The following is an 18008-nucleotide window of genomic DNA, read 5'->3' as shown; positions in this document are numbered from 1 at the left end:
TATATGCTAAGTCACTTTAACAATACATTCATGTACATTCTATCTCAATTGGGCCGACCAACCAGTGCTCCAGCACATTGGCTAATCGGGCTATCTGCATTGTGTCCCACCACCCACCACCCGCCAACCCCTCTTTTACGCTACTGCTACTCTCTGTTCATCATATATGCATAGTCACTTTAACCATATCTACATGTACATACTACCTCAATCAGCCTGACTAACCGGTGTCTGTATGTAGCCTCGCTACTGTATATAGCCTCTCTTTTTACTGTTGTTTTATTTCTTTACCTACCTATTGTTCACCTAATACTTTTTTTGCACTATTGGTTAGAGATTATCTTCATGTCAAGATGGAGCACTAGCTCCATGTATAATACTTTTTTACCAATTTGGTAAACCCTCCAAATACTGTATGATGAATGTTTCGGTTTGTGTTTGTGTCATGTCCTGCCCAGTAGTCACTCCAGGGAGATTTGAGGCTTGTTTACAGTTGACGTGAATCCCAAGGTTTGCCCCTCTTTATTCTAAGAGCTTTCGAAAAAGCCAGAGTGAAGGTAAAGCCGCCAGAGCTCGCTCCGCTAATCTCTCATTCACACCTTTTATCACCATGACAGAGAGGGAGATGTGATAGACCGCTCCACAACAGGCCGGGAAATCCTTTTGACAAAACCGCAAGCAGTGTTTATCCAAATGTTTGGCTTCTATAGTGCAAAGAGAACACTGCTTAACAGGGCTAGAGCACTCGCTGCACAATGAAAGGCCCTACCTGTGGCTAGCAGGAAGCTTTAAATCAAATCAAATCAAATGTATATAGCCCTTCATACATCAGCTGATATCTCAAAGTGCTGTACAGAAACCCAGCCTAAAACCCAAACAGCAAGCAATGCAGGTGTAGAAGCACGGTGGCTAGGAAAAACTCCCTAGAAAGGCCAAAACCTAGGAAGAAACCTAGAGAGGAACCAGGCTATGACCAGGTAGTCCTGAGGCATGGTCCTAGGGCTCAGGTCCTCCGAGAGAGTGAAAGTTAACATTATGTTTTCGAATGACATGCCCAAGAGGTAAAATATATAGTGAAAATAATAGTGGTCCTAAAACAGAACCTTGGGGAACACCGAAATGTACAGTTGATTTGTCAGAGGACAAACCATTCACAGAGACAAACTGATATCTTTCCGACAGATAAGATCTAAACCAGGCCAGAACTTGTCCGTGTAGACCAATTTGGGTTTCCAATCTCTCCAAAAGAATGTGGTGATCGATGGTATCAAAGGCAGCACTAAGGTCTAGGAGCACGAGGACAGATGTTGAGCCTCGGTCTGATGCCATTAAAAGGTAATTTACCACCTTCACAAGTGCAGTCTCGGTGCTATGAACCAGACTGAAGCATTTCGTATACATTGTTTGTCTTCAGTGAATGGTTTCTTCCAAAATGGAAACCTGAATATAATGTAGCTACTGTATACGCTGTAGCTATGTCCTGTTGGGGAAAATTTCAGGGTTTTGACAAAAGCAGTAAGGATTGGATGATTGGGTTGACTTTGGGCATTGGTGCAGGATGTCCGTCCTTAGAGACATTTTTGGAATGAACTAAATCAATTACATTTTAGCTCACTGTACAAACATACTGTTATAGTTTGCTCTTTTGTGCTCCACTTCTGTTTTTGGTTCTTCAGAAGAAAAAAACTAGATCTGATTAGTGCTCTCAGTAGCATCCCCAGCTGAATGAATGGTCGACTCTCAAACTGATGGTTGTCAAGGGTGTGCGCACTGGTAGCGGAGTCAGGTGCAGGAGAGCAGAGAGTTGTGAACAGGCGCACACTTTATTGAGGCAGAAGAAACCAACAGACGGACGCCACTGCGTCAAAACCTCCAGCCAATTGGCACAAGTGCAAAAGGCGCAAACAGTCACAATAATTATGTTCAAACAAATAAACATACCTCGTGACAAAACACGGAATAATACGAACACCAGTCTGGCGAGTCAAAAATAACACGTAACACAAACAATTCTACACAAAGACATGAGGGGGAACAGAGGAATGAATACATGCAGTGTGATTAGGGAATGAAAACCAGGTGTGCAGGGAACAAGACAAAACAAATGGATAAATGAAAAATGGAGCGGCGATGGCTAGAAAGCCGGTGACGTCGAACGCCGCCCGAACAAGGAGAGGAGCCGACTTCGGCGGAAGTCGGGACAATGGTTCATAAAAGTTTAATGCGCTACCATTTCCATAAACACACCGTAAGAGCTGATGGAGAAACAAACCAAAAATGTTCTTACAATATGAACAATACATTCCACAAACAATACACTTTTACACAACTTTACATTAGCGTAATTGATACATCAAAAGCATGAGAATTTCTACCAGAATAGTTGATTACGTGCTAATAGCTTGCTAATGTGGCACAAGATTAACTAATATTAGCCAGCACAAACAGTGGAGCTAGTCTACAGCTAATAACGTCATATCGATTGCAAACTTCAGAACATCAATTACAACACAAATATCCGTTCAGTACATATTCAAAATAATTAGAAAGATATCTGAAACAAGACCAATTTTAAAACACAGTAAATACCTTGTTCTCTTTCCAGCTAGGTGCTACGTTTGACGTTGTATCTTGGGTGCTTGAACAACCTTAACAAAATGTTTCCCATTTGCCCTTGGCGCGTAAACCAGAGAAGGCAAAAAACACCTGCTCTCAAAATAAAAGTCACACTAAACTGTCAAATATACAGTGAGGATAGAAAGCTCATACAAGAAAATAAAAGTCCAAATATAGAGCAGACATTGTGATTGGACACTCGTTTTAGAGGTTAATTTACACCCTCCAAAATATTTGATGGTGATCGAGATCCTTAGCATCTGCGAGAACAGAATGTGCATTGTTTGTTTTTGGCTATGAAATCTCAAACCATTCTTTCCTCAACAGTAGCTATTAGCATAGCTATGGTCTCCTGTGTAGGCGCTCAGGAAGGCTTATCCACATGTAATGGACCGAAAACAAGGGCGCAACCCTCTTCCCTACTGTTGCCATTTAGAGAACAAAGCTCAGTCCAGCATATGACATCCACTTTGCAAAGCATCCATGTTAGTCAGATCCTTAGAATCCTCTATTCCCTGGTGTCAGCCATTTGATTAAAAAAATAAACAGTGCTGCAGTGGAAAATTCCCATCCTATCCATTTTTCAAACCTATGGCTTTAATATCTCCCTTGATGGCCTATTGTAAGTGAACACTAACCTAGACGCTCCTTTAAGCGGAGGGCCCCATTGCGCTTCATTAGCCTTCAGTACAAAGTGTTAACCCAAACCTTTGTAGCGTAGCAGGCAAATGGCTCGGGAAAGAGGTCTCACTGGCTTTTGTATCCCTCCATATCACGATGGGCTCTACATAAAAGTTATATTTGCTTAGAGTGCTCTTAAGTTGAAACCTTGGACTCTTATTGTTCTTTGCTCTCAATCAATAAAACATATGCTCCTCTTGCAGGCATTTCATGAATATTTAATCTCACTTTTTGTTTCCTTTTATCTGCCGGTCTCTCTAAAGAAAGAAATCTTCCCCCAACCATTGACTTTGAATAGTTTGCTTTTATCCACCTCATTTGAAGCGGGGAAAGGTAAACTTGAAAGCACAGGAGCTAGGTTAATATATGTGACTCACCACCTGGATTCGGTCTTATGTAGCAACATTTGAAATTCTGTTTTTTTACATTGGATAAAAGTAGAGACTCAGAGCTACAAAATGGTATATCATACACTGTATTTGAGGAAACAATGGGAAAGTAATTCTGCTTTGAAAGTTGATCAACTTGAAAACTTACGTTTGAGAAAAACGTATTTCAATGTTTTGGTACTACTATTGGAGAGCCCTTCTTTGTCTACACCCATTCAGCATTGTTCACACCCTCTTAAGCCTTAGGCCCACCCATCTCTTTAAGGGTTGATAACAGTACACTTGAAATTAAACCAATTTCTGTCAAAATTAGAAACGTGTAATATCTGAATATCTTACCAGTATAAACCATGGTTGGACGCATCTCCTGTCTGATGCCATGCATGGTTGCCTTAGTTTGACGATGTTATCCAGACTGGTGTTTTCTCCATCTCCTTAGCTATCATACTCGAATTCCGCTGATTTCAAAACTCGGTCCTCCAGAAAGTGGAGAGTATATACATAACGTTAGCTCATAAGCCAGCTAGCTAACAGTACACTTTAACTTGACATTAGATTTATGCAGTATTACTACACAATACTTTTATTTAAAAAGCCGCATTCGACACTATTACCTAAACATACTGACCAGCTCAAATAAACAGACGCGTGCTATATGGTAGACCAATCAAAACTCATCTCTCGGCATGTCCAGCCCACTCATTATCTCAGCCAATCATGGCTAGCAGGAAGGTGGCTAAACCAAACAGGCTCGTAATTTAACAATTGTATTCGTATTTACAGATGGCATACATGTTTGATGAAAGTTCATGAAAGTTCACATGTTCGAGAAGGCATTTCTGCCAAAAAACGCACTTTTATAAAAACATTATTTTACGTTCAAACAGCTCTCCTGTGAAGTCATGACTTGCGACATATGCCTAGTTTCCTGAATCGGATCACATAATGGCACGTAATTGTAGCAACCACTGGATCTTCTACAGTTTACAGCACTGTCTTTTTGTTGAATCACGTGTCATTCCCTTTTCATCAAATTAATTCCCTCTACCATTGTACAAAGGTTTCCTAGTTAATGTCTGCTTCCAGAAAGGTTTAACCCAAATGGAAACAAATAATGAAAATGCTGCTATTGCCTCGTTAATATTACCACTTAGCAGCATTCGTCTGGAAGGGCGCAATTTCGGTCCCTTCCAGTCCAATGAATTTCACCACATACAGTCAGAGAATTATAATGCAGCACAACAGGGAATTTGGTAATTGTTTAAATTGCATTATGCCTTTTGCTTCAAATAGTAGGTAACCTAAGACGTAGTAAGATGAATGACATCATGTGTAGTAGGACAATATGTTCCAGAAGAAACAAGGTTTACCAACCTGCAGAGGAGTGAACTCAACAATCTTATTTAAATCAGCTCTACATTTCAGGAGGTAGTAAGTCATTGGTGTTAGGTACAGTTCTCCACTAACCGTCTTTGAAGGTTTTCATATGTTTCCATTTGTCTTACCCTCAAATCTTAGACTAATGGGAAAGACATATATTAGAGCTTGTCGTAGGGTCTTTGAATAGTCACAAGGAATCGGGGTAAATAGGCTTCCTTTCCCAAAGTGAGTAAGCTGTAGTTTCCCCTTGACTTTACTTTCACCTTCCACCATCTCCCACCCACTGACGACAGGTGGTAATCCATTTACAAAAAGGTTGTTTCCAAGAATTACAATAGTCCTGGGTCTAAGACTCTCAATGGTGGAGATCCCATTAGGGCATAGGTCAATCACTGCCTGTGTCAGGTCAACTGGGATCAGCAGTTAGCCTTGTTAGGGGTCGTTATAATCAATGATATTCCACTGACATCACTGCTTTTAAGCAGAAATAAAAAATTATCAGCACGTGCTTTTAAGTTCAGTCAAAAATATGTCTCTTGATGACTCCATATCTGTAATTGTCACGGAGCGTACAGTACGTGTGCTGGTTCAGTGTAGTGTAGATACATTCAATACAGAGTAGACCTCAATACAGTTCATGAACCATAGTGTCACTCCCTTTGCTCAAACCAATGTACCCCTCTGGCACAAACCTCAGTGCCCGATCCCTAACCATCATAAGATATCTAGGCTAATTAACTGAACTCCTGTTGAGGTGACCTCCATTACTGCCCAATCCTCTACTACCTATACTCTGTGTCAGAACAAACAACTGTAACCTCAAAAGCCACCTCATCAAAGCCCTGCTTACAGTGTTTACCAGTGGTTATAACCTATTTATCAAGGACATAGCATCATGCCCTTCAGTTCATACCAAATCACCCTTCAGGTCTCTTGCCAGATACACAGTTTATTCAGTGAAGTTCTAAAGGGTTGGCAAATTGTTCCGATCAGATCTCCAATTAGATACCAGAGAAGGGTCCAAGGAAGCCTCCTTGCTCTCCGCGTGGGCTTTGGTTCACTACACAGACACGATCCTCTGTAGACTGTAGGGTCTTTTATCTGCTAGATGAACAGATGTCTGATAACCCAACTGGCAACTACACAACAGCCGGGCATTCATAGACACATGCCCAAGAATGAAAATCATTGCCATTTCTCCGAATGGTTTTGGACAACCACTTGCCTCCGTGGCATATATTGCAACATGTTAATAATAGTTAGCGCTCTCTTTAAAAAACTAACATGTATGGACCCAGTTTATGTGTGCTTGATTTTAGGTTGATCAATTGTTTATTATTCTGACGGGTAAATACTATTTTCTTGAAGTAGCCTCTAACTTTTCTTTTCAGTCAGAGTGAGTTCTGTCCATGGTTTTCCCGATCGAGAAAGTGAACTTGCGGCCCATAATAGCACTTGCTCATAGAACAAGAAGCTAGCCTATGACTCGATGACTGGCAGTTGACTTTAGATCTCAGCAACGGTGTCATCATTGCACAATGGTTAGGCCTACTAGCGGACTCAGCAGATTTGCACACATTTACAGTACATTTGCGCTGCCACAGATTGTGAGATCCTGCTATTTTTTCAAAAGCATAGGACCACTGCAAATGTTGTTCTTGCCCTAAAGCTAATAAAGAGAGCATGAAATGACATTGTCAGACTGCACTAAAACCATCTGAACCATGAGCACAGCATTTCCATCCTTCATAGTACGTAAGTTATATATACGTCAATTTTCTGGAAAAAGTGCTGTGCGTGGGATTTAGCTCAAAAGGAAGTCAAAGCTTTCTTCGCTCATTCAAAAACGGTTTTCTTTCTCTAACCCAGACTAGGCCCATTCAGTAGATGGGTTTAAGTGGAGCCCCATATGTTGACCCAGGCAAATCACATTCCTCCTAAAACGTGGTCATGGAAACGGAGAGTGGATAGGTATTCCGGAATTCGGGATCTCGTTCTCAAGCCAAGGCAAGGATAAATGTTCTTGGTACCCCTGGTTGTTATGGTGATCTGGCAGGGAGGTTTGGAGTGCATCGCCATGGGAACAAGCAAACTAAAGCTGTGTGTGTGTGAGAGCGAAGGAGTTTGAAACAAAGATATGTTTTTCTCCCACCCAAGAGCACAGAGGCTCAAAATCCATCTGTTAAAAACCCCCCACTCGATCTGGGGACAGGGCATGAATAGCTCCCAGCAATTGCAGAGCTAATGAAATAAATAAATAAAATTGCAACTTACTTCGATTGAGTTTATTTTTGCAAAGAAAGTTATTGTTACAAACGTGTGTAAGTTATATCTTAGTACCACTATATGTCTTTCAAAGATAACCAATAGACACTACCGTTCAAAAGTTTGGGGTCACTTAGAAATGTCCTTGTTTTTGAAAGAAAAGCAAAAAAAAAAGTCTATTAAAACATCAAATTTATCAGAAAAACAGTGTAAACATTGTTAATGTTGTAAATGACTATTTTAGCTGGAAACGGCAGATTCTTTTATGGAATATCTACATAGGCAAACAGAGGCCCATTATCAGCAACCATCACTCCCTTGTTCCAATGGCATATTATGTTAGCTAATCCAATTTTATCATTTTAAAAGGCTAATTGATCATTACAAAACTATTTTGCAATTATGTTAGCACAGCTGAAAACTGTTGTGCTGATTAAAGGTGCAATAAAACAGCCCTTCTTTAGACTAGTTGAGTATCTGGAGCGTCATCATTTGTGGGTTCGATTACAGGCTCAAAATGGCCAGAAACAAATAACTTTCTACTGAAGCTTGTCAGTCTATTCTTATTCTGAGAAATGAAGGCTATTCCATTGCCAAGAAACTGAAGATCTCGTACAACGCTATGTACTACTCCCTCACAGAACCCCGCAAACTGTCTCTAACCAGAATTAGAAAGAGGAGTGGGAGGCCCCAGTGCACAATTGAGCAAGAGGACAAGTACATTAGAGTGTCTAGTTTGAGAAACAGAAGCCTCACAAGTCCTCAACTGGCAGCTTCATTAAATAGTACACCAGTCTCAACGTCAACAGTGAAGAGGTGACTCCCGGATGCTGGCCTTCGAGGCAGAGTTCCTCTCTCCAATGTCTGTGTTCTTTTGCCCATCTTAATCTTTTATTTGTATTGGCCAGTCTGAGATATGGCTTTTTTTCAACTCTGCCAAAAGGCCATCATCCCGGAGTCGCCTCTTCACTGTTGACGTTGAGACTGGTGTTATGCGGGGTACTTTATATTCGAGCGCCAGAGAGGGGAAGCGGGAGCAGGCGTGACACTATGAGGCTGTGGAGGGATCCAAATTGTGGATTTACAAGAAAACATGAATCATCAGCGTAAAATGACACATTTGTTTTTAAGCCCTGGATTTCTTACCCCTTGATATTGTTGTTGGATCTGATTTTAGTATCTAACATAACCAATATTTTAATTCAATGATTTTATTGTTCCTCATGGAGTCTGCACATTGTAAATATGGTATTGGCAATGACCCTAGAACTTACCCTGTATATAACTTACTTACTTTCTCGTGTTCTTCTTGTTTCTATTTCTCATGTGTTTTTGTTCTCCTTTACTTTATAGTACTACTGATATTCATTACTGCATTGTTGGGAAAGAGCTTGCAAGAAATGCATTGCACAATTCCGTGCACGTGCCAATAAACTTGAAACTAAAATTGAAACTTACGATCAAGAGTGTAACCCCATTTACATTGTCAAACTGACAGGTTGTCTAACTGTTTTATGTAGGTTGGCATTTATAGCCTTCCAGGGCAAGATTCATGACAAATGTCAATCTGCCTGAAGACTGAAACTCTGCATTTGTAAGCCGTTTTTTGCAAAACAGCTTAATTCTGAATCATAGAACTAGATTTGTTTTAATCTCGTGTGAGGGTGATAGCAGATAGTTTCTCTGTATGAAGGTGAAAGCAATGCATTCCTGGTGTAATCAATTATCAACCTCCGCAGAAACCCTTTCAGTCAATGGGCTCATTAGAGTTCCCAGTGGACTAGCTCTATCCATATTGCTTTCTCTTTCCTTGCTCATTAAGCAGTCTTCAATGTGAAATCAATCCTGTGTGTGTGTGTGTGTGTGTGTGTGTGAGTGAGAGAGAGAGAGAGAGAGAGAGAGAGTGAGAGTGAGAGTGAGAGTGAGAGAGAGAGAGAGAGAGAGAGAGAGAGAGAGAGAGAGAGAGAGAGAGAGAGCGAGAGAGAGATGGTTGTTTTAGATCACAATACTTTTTGTGCTTATAACAATATACTATTATCGTTCAGGCCCTATCGACGTTCTTTTTTTGATTGAGATATTCAAAATGTTAATTCTTACTACAAAGTAATAGTTTTGTCTCGCTCCCGAAATTTTGACTGATCAATTTTAGGCTAATTGAATAAGGCCCAAAGAAACATCATATAACATAATTGACTTTTTTGGTGGAAACGGTGGAAACGCAAAGAGCAAAATATTGAGCCTAACACTGGAGTTTAGCCTAATGGTGGAAATGGACCAGGATTTCCCTCCACTTTTATAGTTTATAGTAACACAAGTATTACAGTCATGGAGTTGTAATTGGCAGATATTCGCTTACAACAATGAACTTATGGGTTGAACGATTCTCTTCTCATCATTCATCTTTAAAAACGTATACTAAAAATGTGGAAATCAATCCGCCATCGTTAACACAATAGAAAAAATCATATTATTTATTATTGAAATATTGAAAGTGCGTGGGCTATGGAGAGAAACAAAATGGTGCGATTTCCAGGCCATGTGGCGTAAAGTGATGCGGGCGCTGGAGATGGGGTGTGTGCTAGTGGGTCTGGGCAGGTGTGATGTAGTCATTTGTATGTGTATGTTTTGTATTGTTTATAAAATTTTAATTAAATCCTTAATATATATATATATATATATATATATATATATATATATATATATACACTGCTCAAAAAAATAAAGGGAACACTTAAACAACACAATGTAACTCCAAGTCAATCACACTTCTGTGAAATCAAACTGTCCACTTAGGAAGCAACGCTGATTGGCAATACATTTCACATGCTGTTGTGCAAATGGAATAGACAAAAGGTGGAAATTATAGGCAATTAGCAAGACACCCAATGAGTTTTACTGACAGAAATACTCCTCAGTTTCATCAGCTGTCCGGGTGGCTGGTCTCAGACGATACCGCAGGTAAAGAAGCCGGATGTGGAGGTCCAAAAACATAAAGTTACCCTCTTTTCTACCTGTATTCTGTTCCCCATTCTTACAATGACACTTTTATTGTGCACATAGGTATTTCATATGCATAGGTCCATGAGCAACCAGCTCTGTTTCTCTTGGAGCATACAGGAACCAAACGGGCATTTCACTGTTACTGTCCGCAATACGGCATGTCATCTGCCTCCATGAAAGCTTCACTATTTTCCCAGTTTCTGTACTTAACCAGCTCTGTTCTGGTTCTAGCTTTTTTCCCTTAATAAATCAAATTATCACTTAACTGCATTTTGTGTTTACTTGGGTTATCTTTGTGTAATATTAAAATTTGTTTGACGATCTGAAATATTTAATAAATGTGCAAAAACATAATAAATATTTGGGAAACAATTTTTTATAAAATTTTACCCCCTTTTCCTCACAACTTTCATGATTTCCAATTGCGATCCAATTACAATCTTGTCTCATCATTGCAACTCCCCAACGGGCTCGGTAGAGGCAAAGGTCAAGTCATACGTCCTCCGAAACATGACCCACCAAACCGCGCTTCTTACCTGCCCGCTTAACCCAGAAGCCAGCTACACCAATGTGTCGGAAGAAACACCATTCAACTGACAACCGAGGTCAGCCTGCAGGTGCCCGGCCCGCCACAAGTAGTCACTAGAGCGTGATGAGCCAAGTAAAACCCCCTGGCCAAACCCTCCCCTAACCCGGACGACTCTGGGCCAATTGTGCGCCGCCCTATGGGATTCCCGGTCACGGCCGGTTGTGACACAGCCTGGGATCAAACTCGGGTCTGTAGTGACGCTTCAAGCACTGCAATGGAGTGCCTTAAACCGCTGCGCCACTTGGGAGGCCCCCGGGATTGGTAGTTTTTATTAAGCAAATATTCAACCTAGTTCAGTGCTGAAATGTGGTAATCAACTAAAATATCATAATCATTGCGCAATTTTATTCCGGCTCAGAGGCTTCACTCTCTCCAAAATCTGTCCAAAATAAGCCCAATGCCTTTCTATGGGCTTATTTTTTAACTAAGCTTGTCGCCTGCCTTCCCGTCTTTGGTAAAACGACTCCCATTGGTTAGGGCATAGACATGAGCATCTCGTCATTGTATCCAGATACAATTTTACGCCTGCTACTGTATGTTAGATACACACAGACTGCATAAACCGCATGAGAGAGGAATGTACTGTACACAGTACAACAACGAGAGGAACAGAGACCGTTTGTAAAAGTATACCTTATTTACGCTGAATAACTAGTAAACATTATTTAGTTAGACAGCTCTGAAGCATACTTAGGCAGGCTAACTAAATACGATAACTAAAGACAGTACAGTATGGGGAGCACATAACGTTAGATGGCCTGGCCATCTAAACATTTTGTAGTATACACAACTGAAATATTGTATTATTCCGTAGTAATTTCCTATTTGTCTGTTGATTTCTACCCAATGTGGACCTGACAGAGACAATGGAATATTTTCAATGTTTTGGCAATTGAATGTTCACTATTTTTGGCTTTGGAATTTCCATTAACAAATGTCCATAAAAAATTATTGTAATGTCATTATTTCATAATACATTTCATGCAAAAAAAAATAATTCAAAACCAAAATTGAAAACTGTTATTATTTTTTAATAATCAAACTGAATCGACCTCAAAAAGCATTAATCACTCAGCACTAGCCTTTTCATGGCATCAGCAAACCAGCGCTGTTACTTAAACAGAGAATAAAGTACTATAACTCCCTTGTAGATGTACGTTTCTCACATCACTCATTATTAAGCTAGAGTATGTTTATATAGCATGTTCCCCTCTTCAGTGTTGGTGTTACGGCTGTCCTCGCTGACAGAAGGTGGGGACCAAAACGCAGAGTGGTTAGTGTTCATTCTTTTAATGAAAATCAGCAAAACACTTCAAAATACAAAAAACAACCAACGTGACAAAACCGAAACCGTCCTGTGTGGCAACAAAACCTCCACAGGAACAAACACCCACAAAACACAAGTGAAACCCTGTCTGCCTAAGTATGATTCTCAATCAGGGACAACGATTGACAGCTGTCTCTGATTGAGAATCATACCAGGCCGAACACAAAATCCCAACATAGAAAATCAACCATAGACAACCCACCCAACTCACGCCCTGACAACTAAAATAAATACGAAACAAAGGAAAACAGGTCAGGAACGTGACAGTTGGCCTATTTGACAGAAACTGTGATTTGCACATTTCAAAGGCGCAAGTGGCAAATTGAACCCCCACCAGAGAAAAGGAGGCAAAACAAAAATACCAGCACCCTACTCTAACATATAACTTTCCCTGCAGCATTCGCCCTCCAATGTGTAAACAAATACCATTGGAGGCAGTGGAGCTTTGATGGGAGTTGAGGGGTGCTACAAAGTAGGCAGGTTTGCCAGGAAATGATGTTGCTGTGTTTGTACTGATATAAGAGGCATTACAACACTAATTACATATTTGCTGTGGGTTTCGTTTTCAGGATACTGTGCGTTGCTGTGCCTGTGAACTAATACCCAGACATGAGACAGCGAAAGCCTCAAAGCAAATGCCCAGTTTTTTTATGCAAATCAACTTATTTGCAACCATTGTTTGTTATGCTAACTCCTATCTAACTAATGCAGCAGACTGTCTGAGTTGTGGCCATTGAGCAAGTGATTAGCATAAAGTAGCAAGATGAAACGGATCCAGCTTTATGTCATTCTAGCCCTCTGCAAATTATTAACGTTTCACTGATGTCTACATTTCATCACTTTTTAGCAATAAATAAACCCTCTGAAATTATAAATTGACTTGATGCATCCTAACAAGTTGGAGGATAAGAGAAGGTTATTTTTGCATTATATTATGTAATATTATCTTTTTTATCTTACATGGGGGGAAATGTAATCTTGAGAGAGAAATGGTTTGCAACATAATAGTACACACTAAGCTGAATGAAATGGCCCCAACCTTAACAGCCAATAGTGGGCAAAATGTTTCATTAATCCCCATCAGGGCAAATGTTCTGATAGATGGAAAGAGCCCTGAGGTGATGCTAGCTAGTGCTACACATTCATTTCCCCCCACCCAACAGATGTGTATCATGTTAACAGAGCATGCAACAGGAAGAGAAGCCACTAAATTTGGCCCTTAGGTCTAATAGGAAGCCAAATGGTAATGGGGGAGGGACAAACTATCAGATTTCCATTTGTAAGCTCCATCTGCTCCCCCATCCCCACCGCACTTTGATACAGCAGCAACGAAAAGGAAGAGCACCCCAGGTGAAGAGGGGAAGTACCCCAGTGCATTGTGGGCCGTAAATCATGCCCCCTCAATCAGACCATAGTGTGCCTCGGGGCTCGAGTACACAGTAGGAGGGAGGGGGACTATACAAGAGCAGTCGGTTGTGTGCATTACGCGTGTTTAGAAAGAGATGAAGAGACACTCAAGCAGCTAATGTGGTCTCTAATGGAACACCGTTGCTTTGCTCTGCAGACATGAGAGTATCATGTCACTTCCCTAAAGAGGTACTTCATTGCCTGGCCCTCAGACGGTCAGTCGGACCACACTGTGGGAGTGCACCATTTGTTTGACTAGAGCTGGGCGATATGGACAAAAATCCAAATCGCGATGAATGGACCCCTTTTTTCCCGATAACGCAAAATCAGCTATAAATTACATGAAATAATTTTTGAAGGAGGCTCCGACAACTCTGAGAAATGTACTGAAGTTCCTCAAGCAGATATGCAAAATCATCCGTAGTCCTTTGGGAAATCTGATACATAACTGAAAATAACTGATAAAAACAGTGCTCAAGAACATCTACCTCATTGCGAGATGAGAATTATTCCGTTTATCTTGTTGATGTGGAAATAAGTGAAACGGTTCGTGGTGGAATGAACAACAAGCCCCTTCATTTTTTTCCCGGCCTCCTGTTGAGCGTGATGCCGAGTGTAGGCTTGGCCCACACATACATCCAAGAATTCCCTTCTTTTTTTATTGTAGGAATTCAAGCCACTTGTGATTTAGGGGGAAAAGTAGTCGAAATCCCCTAACCCTCCCCCTCCCCCATGTACCCTCATTCTCTTTCTCGGGGGCCCGTGGCAGAAGAAGAGAGGAGGAGAGTGAGGAGTAGAGGGAGAGCTAATTCGTCAATGATCTTTAGCTAATCCCCCCCCCCCCCTCTCCCGCTCACTCTCTTTGCCTGAAGGCATTTAAGTAATACATTCCTCCCCCATTCCCACCTCACCCCTCCCCTCTAACACATACAGACACTCACTCACTCACGGACTCACACACAAACAGAAGAGCCTGCCTGAACACGTCCTGTGGGAGAGGATGAATCGAGCTGGAGATTTTTTTTCCCGCAAGTGTGTGGTTCAAGAGTCCTTTGAGGCCTGTGTGTCTTAGCTCTGGCTGGGAGCTAAAATGGTGATTATAGACTGAGGCTAGGTGTGGCGAGACGGGGCGGTGTCAAGGCTTTGTCTACAGCATTAGACCCAGCTAGCGAGGAGTGGTTTGGTCTATAAGGGACTGCTGTCAGAGTGAAGCTGCATGTGGACTGGATTCAAAGAGCCTCTGTGTGTATTTGCTGTGGACCACGACTGCACCAAAGGGAATAGAAGCAGAGGTTCAAGAACCACTGTAGGTCCCCCACAGGCGTGTGCTGCAGTGCAAGCAATTGAACCACTGAGAAATCTGTTCCAGTACAGTGAATATCTGTGGAGATATTTTTTTTACTGATGCTTGAGGATTGGTTAATTGTGTGACTGCAAACTCTCTACTGATGATTGGATATACGCTTTTCAAAGGCTATTCAAGGAAATATACTTTCAATGCCAGAACATTTGGAACATGGGACTTTTAATCTCTGATTTGGTCTGTCTGGAAAGGCTTTGGCACTTTTATGCCCTATTCTTGGTACTTCTGATAAGTATGTCACATCAATACTGTTTCTTTATGACTTTGTCCTATGCCTGAGCAGATTGTATGTTATAGCTTGAGGGTATATGTTTTCAGTTGTTCTTTTCTCAGAGTTTGTGATTATATAACACGTTTTTGTTTGTTCCCACTTTATTTTGTCCTCAATTATCTCCCTATTTAGCTTTTACATTTTGTCCTCGTCAAATGTCTTTTAAAAACTTCTGCATTTTGTCCAATCGTTAGCTTCTCAGTCAATTTTAAGACTGACTACTGGTGTGTTATTGAGCTCGAGGAACAATCGATTGAGCGTGTTGTGTTGAGCTGTATCTTGTGAACAGCATGTATGATACAGATCAGTGGCCGGGCAGCTTTTAACGCGTACAACCGTGACTGTTCACATGTCATCCTTCTCTGACTGCGTGAGATGGTAAAATCTGTCTGTCTGTCTGTCTGTCTGTCTGTCTGTCTGTCTGTCTGTCTGTCTGTCTATCTGTCTGTCTGTGGCAGTTAAATGTAAAGAGCAGGTGAAAATTGCAAAGAAATAAATGACATGTTGCATTGTAAAGATTCTAACCTTGTCCTCTCTCTCTTTCTCTTTCTCTCTGATCAGCATTTGCAGTGAAAGTATCCCCGACCAGCTCAGATGCTCTCCTCAGCTCTTCGGCAGTCACATCCACCCCCACCCCTCCTGATGTCTACCTTCCCTCCAACTTTAAGCTCTCCAACGCCCAGCTGGCCTTCTTCCTGCGAGAGACCAGGTCCTCGGGCCAGAGCAGCGGTATCCCCAACAACGGACATCCTCTCCAGCGTTCCGAGAGCTTTGTGGTCTTTCAGACCAAGGAGCTTCCCGCCGTCAACATCACCTTTGGCCCGTTCGCCCAGGACCAGAGCCTGTCCAAGGACCTTCTTCAGCCCTCCAGCCCCCTGGACATCCCCGGGCGGCTGACAGTCAACTGGAAGGTCCGGGCCTTTATCGTCCAGTCAAGGGTGTTTTCCAGCAACCCTGTGGTCCAGGTGCTCTTCTACATAGCAGGTCGCGACTGGGATGACTTCAAGGTCCAGGACAAGCTGCCCTGCGTGAGGCTCCACGCCTTCCGTGACGTACGCGAGATCAAGACGTCGTGCCGCCTATGGGGGAACCTGGCCCAGTGCTTGGCCCAGCTGGAGTTGCCCCCCACCTGGTTCAATACCAATGTGGCCCCCCTGGGCCGGAGGAAAGGCCCCAGCGACAGCTTGGGCCTGGAGCTGAGTGTGGAGACCCTACAGACCGAGCTCTACTACACCCTCCACGACCCGGACAGCGGAGGGGAGTGCGGGGAGAGATCGGGCCGCAGAGGAGGATCAAGGGGTGAGCCCCCCTCTCAGCACCCCCTCCTCCGCATTGGTAGCATCAGCCTGTACCAGTCCAGCCAGGAGCAGTTGGTGGTGGACAAGCAGCTGGATAAGAACATGTTCCTGAGGTTGCCGGAGAAGCCGCTGAAGCCAGGAGAGACCCTCAACATCTTCCTCTACCTGGTGCCCAACTCCACCGTGGAGCAGTTCACCCTCAAGTAAGTGGGTATTTCAATGAATTTTCTTCTCAATTAATCTTTCCTGGATTCTTTGCATCATCTCTCCTAGGTCAGAGGGTAGGGACCTTGGACCTTCTCCTCCAATACAGCTAAGGAGGCAAGGAATCGAGTGTGTGCTTTCATACGGAAATATGGTCAATGTGTTACTTACTGCCTTACATAAGCACTGTCCAAGCATTACTGACATCGTTGTTTATCGCCTTCTCCAGGGTTAACCCTAACCCTTTATCCGGGGTTAACCCTAACCCTTTATCCGGGGTTAACCCTAACCCTTTATCCAGGGTTAACCCCAACCCTTCTCCAAGGTTGACCCTAACCCTCCTCCAGTGTTAACTCTAACCCTAACCCTTGTCCAGGGAGTTCACTCTTACCAATTATATGCATTAGATGATTTTCTTAAGACTAAGTAGGGTTTATAATCACTGATTTCTTCCCTCTCATTAGATTACTTTTACTGAGTCTGGAAAAGTGTCTTGTGGCAATTACCAAGGTATGGAGTAATGTGAAAAAAATATTTAAATGAACAAGTCAATTTGAGTCATCTCAGTCCTTTGAAGTGGTGCCTATATGTATTGAACAGAAACGTTTCCTTACATAAGTGCTGGGGCTTACGTAATTAAAAGACAATTGGGAGATGTTCTCTAGAATCATGAACGTCAAGCCATTTTGAAGTTTCTGTTTTTCAACATTCTGTAGGGGAAAAAATACACTTCTGGTTTGTATAGCATCTCTCTATTGAACACACGCCTAGATGTTGATAACTGGAGGACTCAATTTCCCCTGTAACAGAGAGGCCTAGCTACTTCATTCCCTAACGCTATAGATTCAACCGGCACAGTGAAGAAGTTAAAGGACTATATCATGTCAAATCTTTTTGAATCTCTCATGTAAGACTCGGCTCCAAGAACATGAGACGAAGAGCGTTCAGCAGCCCCTCGAAAGAGCAGGCATAATGGGTATTAATTGACATCTGTTCAAATTAAATTCCTCATGAGCTGACCCACTTCTTGTTGAATTAGAGCTTAGGGGATACGAGGCATGTCTCCTCTCCCTCGCCCCTGTGTTTCTCACTGTTCTTCCTCTCCGTCAACATAATGGGAGGGTTAGAGTTGTCCGACGAAAGAAAATGATTATTTAAATCCATTAAAGCCTCGTGAAAATTGAGCTTTCTTTTTCTACTCCCCTGAAGATGAGAAGA

The 18008-nt window shown here is 42.1% G+C and overlaps 1 protein-coding gene across 2 annotated transcripts in view; it reads left to right on the top strand.

The window, feature by feature from the left end:
• The window catches only part of tmem132e (transmembrane protein 132E), a 351395-nt gene that overhangs the window by 254869 nt on the left and 78518 nt on the right, over nucleotides 1-18008 (top strand). Inside the window, exons 1-2 of one of the 2 annotated variants that reach the window (XM_055941815.1) lie at nucleotides 14582-15249; nucleotides 15850-16789. In XM_055941815.1, coding sequence (XP_055797790.1) covers nucleotides 15171-15249; nucleotides 15850-16789 — 1019 coding nt within the window. In that variant the 5' untranslated portion in view covers nucleotides 14582-15170. Of the gene's footprint in view, nucleotides 1-14581; nucleotides 15250-15849; nucleotides 16790-18008 lie in introns of those variants that run through there. The other variant, XM_055941816.1, reaches the window with a different exon arrangement.

The sequence above is a fragment of the Salvelinus fontinalis genome, chromosome 13, assembly GCF_029448725.1.
Source record: "Salvelinus fontinalis isolate EN_2023a chromosome 13, ASM2944872v1, whole genome shotgun sequence".
NCBI classification, from domain to species: domain Eukaryota; kingdom Metazoa; phylum Chordata; class Actinopteri; order Salmoniformes; family Salmonidae; genus Salvelinus; species Salvelinus fontinalis.
Note: the sequence above shows the minus strand (reverse complement) of the source record. Positions and strands in the feature narration are given on the sequence as shown.